This window comes from Dermacentor andersoni, chromosome 5 (genome assembly GCF_023375885.2).
Source record: "Dermacentor andersoni chromosome 5, qqDerAnde1_hic_scaffold, whole genome shotgun sequence".
NCBI classification, from domain to species: Eukaryota; Metazoa; Arthropoda; class Arachnida; order Ixodida; family Ixodidae; genus Dermacentor; species Dermacentor andersoni.
The window spans coordinates 94,031,970-94,037,274 of NC_092818.1; the positions used below are offsets into that span (position 1 = coordinate 94,031,970).

At 46.9% G+C, this 5,305-nt stretch overlaps 1 protein-coding gene across 1 annotated transcript; it reads right to left on the reverse strand.

Annotated features, from left to right (window-relative positions):
- Window positions 1–134: 134 nt before the first annotated feature.
- LOC140218558 (sperm-specific sodium:proton exchanger-like) lies at window positions 135–3,836 on the reverse strand. Its single transcript, XM_072288340.1, has 3 exons — window positions 3,206–3,836; window positions 1,157–1,300; window positions 135–312 (listed from the first exon to the last, which is right to left on the reverse strand). Exons 1-3 carry the CDS (start codon window positions 3,460–3,462, stop codon window positions 135–137), a joined length of 579 nt encoding a protein of 192 aa, XP_072144441.1. The 5' UTR covers window positions 3,463–3,836.
- Window positions 3,837–5,305: the final 1,469 nt, after the last annotated feature.

The window sequence follows — 5,305 nt, forward strand, 5'->3', positions numbered from 1 at the left end:
GTCAGTTAATCGGCATATATATAGGCTAGGTTTGATGAACCAAAAGCCCAACGGAAATGACACTGCTATTGAAATACGTGAAGCGTCACGCCATCCAGGATTGTTCCCTGCTCAACGTGCCGCGTAATTAAGACTTATACCTTGGTGATGCTCTCCGTGTAGACGTTCTCGCGCCGCAAATGCTGCACCGTGGCGATAGAGGCCAGGAACGTTCCCTTGACGCTCATCCAGGCGAGCACCATGGCCTGGCGAACGGTCACCTGGTAGCCGAAGTGCCCGATCACGGGGTACAACAGCACCACCGCCAGGCACCTATCGTGACGAAGACGACAAAGGCACAAGGGCTACTGGAGCCATAACTGTGCCAAGTCGTGTGGTAAACAGGTAAACACTTCGTTCGTAATTGTGCTCTTTGCCTAGGACCGACCGCGTGCCTTCGATAATCGTATGTCTAGCATCAGAATTGACTGCAATTTTCTGTTACTAACAATTCTAGCGTAAAAGCTTCTTGTGAATACGGGCCAAGGTGAGTGGGACATATGAAACGGTTGGCTGGCGCGCTATAGAGTTTATAAATTTACATTCTAAGGGTTTCTATAACTACTGCGTCAAATGCTAAGTTCGCTCTCTCCAACACGAAATTAGTTTTTTTTTAGAGAGCGCAATAATTTTGTTTTTTCGTGACAGCTTGAGCGATGTCATTCGATATTATCGCTGTATTGTTTCCTCTGCCTTTTCTCCTTGCGTTCTGGCAGATACGTATGTACGCACGTGCTAAGTAAATAAAATGGTGCTCTTAGTCAGCGACTGTGTGCATACGTGTGTGCGCGTCTCTTCTGACCGTATTTTCACACGAAACCAAGTAGCCCGAGCTCCTGGTCAAATATGCGCCATGTTCTCGACTCTGACTTCACGACACAGCCGCTGATAAGTTTAATAACTTTAGAGGGACTTAATGCCTGACTTTATAGACATTAAGGTTGTGAGAGATCAGGTAAGCTTTTAACTGTTGCCTTACTTTATATACATTAAGGTTGTGAGAGATCAGGTAAGCTTTGAACTGTTATAAGCGAATTGGTAACACAAAACATAAAATAATTGCCGACTATGTAATTCAAAGCGCTCCACAAACAACAAACAAAACACTCGCAATTACCTTAAGGCTGCCTTGACGACGTAACAGGTCCATAAGGCTACCCAATCAAGCGTGGGTGCGTACTGGATCAGCAGCACAGCGGTGTACGAAGCTGACACGCAGGAAGCCAGCGTGCCAGTGACATCATACAGTATATCCCAATAGCTGTGAATGGAAGGAGACGGAAGCGATAATGATAGGTTCACGGGAACGGTAGTTATGACTATGACGTCGGCATATAGCAGTGTCTACGAGACGTGAGGCGGGGGGGGGGGGGGGGGGGGCATACACACAAGCTTTGTTAGGCAAACAAGATCTGCGATTTTATAACGAAAACGGCGCACGCCGTTGACGCGCTGTTCGTGTACACTGCGGATCAACTTACTCAAGTTCGAAATGTTAGAATTTTTAGTCTCTCCTGCAACATCTCCTGTCCCGTCAAGCCTTGGTGCAGGTTGAGGCATCTTTCCTTTATGCGTCTCTCGCCTTCTGTCCCATCCAGCCACCCGGACAATAGGTAGGTTAACAGGAGCCCGACGCAAGGAGGTCGAGTAAAAAAACAGACAGAAATACGGCGCATTGCGATGTTCCAGCGGCTCTTCCAATCGCTTGCCGGAGCTCGTATACATCTCGTTACTACCGTCCATGGGGGTATTTACTCAAGAGTGTGGGGGAGGCCACTTACACTTCCAACACGGTCCAAAGTTGGGGGGGGGGGGCAAAGTACGCCATCTGACCCCCCCCCCCCCGCTCCTTTGAAAGCGGGCACTTTCGGCTGCACGCTAGAAAATCCAACATAACTACAGCTGCAGCCAAATTTTCTTTATGAATAGAGTGGCCACTTAAGTAATGCATGTCTCAATCTACTCCTTACCCCTGCTTGGGCAGCGAAGAATGTATTTCGTGCCTCGTCGCGACGCGCTGTAGCGGCTGTCGCGCGATATAGCCTGCGCTGCTTGCATCAAGCCCAGATTTTTCGGAACCGCCCTAATCATATCTGAAAACGAGATCAGCTGGCTATTTTTAAATGAAAGGCGAGGGTAGAGGTCCGGGTAAAGTATCACAATCAGCCGCACATAACGATTACGTGCCTTACTGCATGAAATCGTTGGATTATCATGTACCGGAACTATTGTGTCACCGTCTATAGTGATAGTGTACATAGCGTTGCAGTCTCAGTCCTATATCAACCCTAAGAGAAAAAAATGGTAAGACCTCTAGCAGGTCGGGCTGTCGAATTTCATTGTGCAATCACGACTAATCCTAAGATAAGTTGATGAAAACGACCTTGTCGAAAGTGAAGTCACTACAATACAAATACAACACCGAGTTGAATTTTTTCTAACGGCCCGTGTCACTTCTGACGTTATCCATTTCATTTTTAGGCTGTTTCTGCTGAAGAGTTACACTATCACTGGTTTTCTGGCAGTATCAAGCACAGCAGAGATTTTACATTTTGAGGAAATGAGGGTGTGCTTTTGGTGACGTGTGCTGAAAGTTCGAACTGTGTAGGTTACTTATATACTTTGAAAATGGTTGCTGAATACTCTCTCTCTCTCTCTCTCCTCCATTTTTATGCGTTATACACCGCATTTAGTTATTTTACCCCGGCATCTTGGGTAAACTAGGTGGTGCGTGGTGTTAATATTTCGTTGAACTATAGCAATAACGCTCTGAGTGACAATTGATACATGTTTAATCTGTGTAGGTTCATTACATCCTTTGTGGAAAGTTACTCATTCAAGCGTTCCAGGGTGTCATACATTCGTTAATCAAAATTGTTTTACAGACTCCTAAAACAACTGCAGGAACTACGAACTTCAATATCTGTGAAAATAGGTAGAATATTAAACGTAATGCATTGCCAAATTTTTATGTTTCTGCTTTAAATGGAAGTGCTGCAGATAATTATTAAACCCTCGTTTTTTCCCTATATTTTCGTTCGTCATACCAGGTTAATTCCTAGCTTGTTTCTCCGGTGTCTTCGCTTAACTAAACAAATAAATCTCTAAAACAAATCTAAAACAAATAATAGAACGGTAATTGCCATTAGAAGCACGGGTTTCTCACTCTTCGAGGGCGCGGCTCAGGTCGGTGCAGGCGACGAACCGGTGCGAGTTGACGGCCATGGTGTAGACGACGACGCCGGTGACGCCGGAGCTGTGCACGTTCTCCAGGAAGAAGTAGGTGAAGTAGGTGCCGCACACGATCACGGTGATGGCCGAGTCTCCGCTGAACGCCGACGTGGCGTCGAGCAGGCAGACGGTGGTTGTGCCCATCAGGAGGCCCACGAACATCGCCATGCCCTGGTTCTGCAGCGGGAACATCAGGTCCAAGCCGCCACCTGCGTGGGGCACGGTGCACGGGATGACATCATACCGGGGAAAGACGTACACACTGGCACAACTTTGGACATAGACTTTATTTTAGGAAAAGCATGCAGTGTCTTTGCCTCAGGGTTCAAAAAAAAAAAAAAGGAAGACACTTTACATTTTGTTAAACTTCTTTGGTTAAGTGGTGGGCTGATTCTACGGATTCTAATCGAATGAGAGGCTTCTATCGTTCCAAACCCAATCCACCTGAAGCAGCGGGCTTAGTTACGTATTAATGCAAGCATTGAGGGTATGATTCACTTGGTCCCTTCATTCGCTTCGAACTTGCCGATACAATGAAGGTGGCCAAGTCAATGATCTTAATGAGCATAATTATTTCTATTCCCCAACTTCTCTGGTCACGCCCCTGGATGCATCTGACAGGTAGTCGTGCTCGCCGTACGCTTATGTAACGACTGTTGCGAGGAGGTTAGAACAGCCCGCAAAATACGTCGAACTTTGCTTAGGACGGGCAGCATATCGACAGAAAACAGCTCACCTTCGTGAAAGCGGTAGTAGCCGAAGATGCACCACGTCATGACAGCGTTAAAGAGTGCCTCGGACTGCATCATTGTGGTCATTACGGGGTATCGACCTGCGAACGTGATCGGCCATGGTGTCATTACATTGACCCACTAAAGTGGTAGAACCAAATGCGAGTGCGTAAAATGAAACAATAAATACAAAAAGAACTAGCCAAATTAGGTATTGTCCGGTGGGGGGGAGGGGGGGGGAGCTCACGTGAAAATTTAAACCTGACTCTAAAATCGGATGGTTCGCTTCATTTGGCATGTTTCGCCTGGTGAACCTGTACTTTAGCGAGTAACAGTACTGGATTGCATTACGAGGGATTTTCTTGCTTCAAGTTAAAATCAGACAGGTGCTTTCTTTTTTTAATGCGAACGTTACAACGGCCTGACAGAAAACGCAGGTAGCCAGATGGTGAATATGCCGTGTTTGTGCAGCTAAAGTGGTCGCAATTAGCAAGCGCGAACGATCCGTTCAACGCACTTTGCGGATGGATGACGGCGCGTACCTTCTTCGAAGAGCGCGTCGCTCATGGGCAGGCGCTCGATGAGGCACATGTAGACGCCGAAGAGCAGGCACTCGCGAAAGGGCCACGTGCTGTCCGCGATCCTGTGCGTCACAAACACGGTGGCCAGGGCGAGCGTAATGCCTGCGCAAAGAGGTAAAGCGCTACCCTTTTCCACTCATTTACTTGTGTTTTGCTCCGCGAGCTCTTCGTGCAGAATGTCCCAATTGGAATAGCTTATGACAGGAACAATTTATGGTTTTTTAGATGTAAACGAGAGACCGTTGGAAAACAGGCGGGGAGCTGGACGAAACGTATAATGCCATTGATGGCACTGCGACCCCAGAGAGTCCATCATAACCGGTTACGATGTTGTTTGAACGTGCTTGTATCTTCTCAATTGCACACGTGAGATCAATATTCATCAGTTTGCATAAAGGCAGCTGTACTGCTAAAACTTTTTTCGGCAGCACATTGCTGCCTTCGGACAGAGGCTGACAACTATTATTTAAAAAATGAGGGCACAAGGATGAAAGAAAGCTATTCATGTGCTTACGGTAGTGTAACCATCGAACGACAAGCGCTGAGATATATATTATTTATACATAGCGCTTGTCAGAGCTAAGCACACCGAAGTGTACAGTACCGAACTGCACAGTCTCAAATTCCGCCATATTGGTGTTTTGAGCCAGCCAGAGGCGTCATAGCAGCCTCGCGGGCCAATCAGTGCAAACAAGATAGCGGAATTCTCCGATATGGCGGAAT

Coding starts and splice junctions, on each gene's coding strand:
- LOC140218558 (XM_072288340.1), bottom strand. CDS start 3,462: ATGTTCCCGCTGCAGAACCAGGGCATGGCGATGTTCGTGGGCCTCCTG. Junction 1,301..3,205: donor CTGAGCCGCGCCCTCGAAGA/GTGAGAAACCCG, acceptor TTCCATTCACAG/CTATTGGGATATACTGTATG. Junction 313..1,156: donor GTCGTCAAGGCAGCCTTAAG/GTAATTGCGAGT, acceptor TCGTCACGATAG/GTGCCTGGCGGTGGTGCTGT.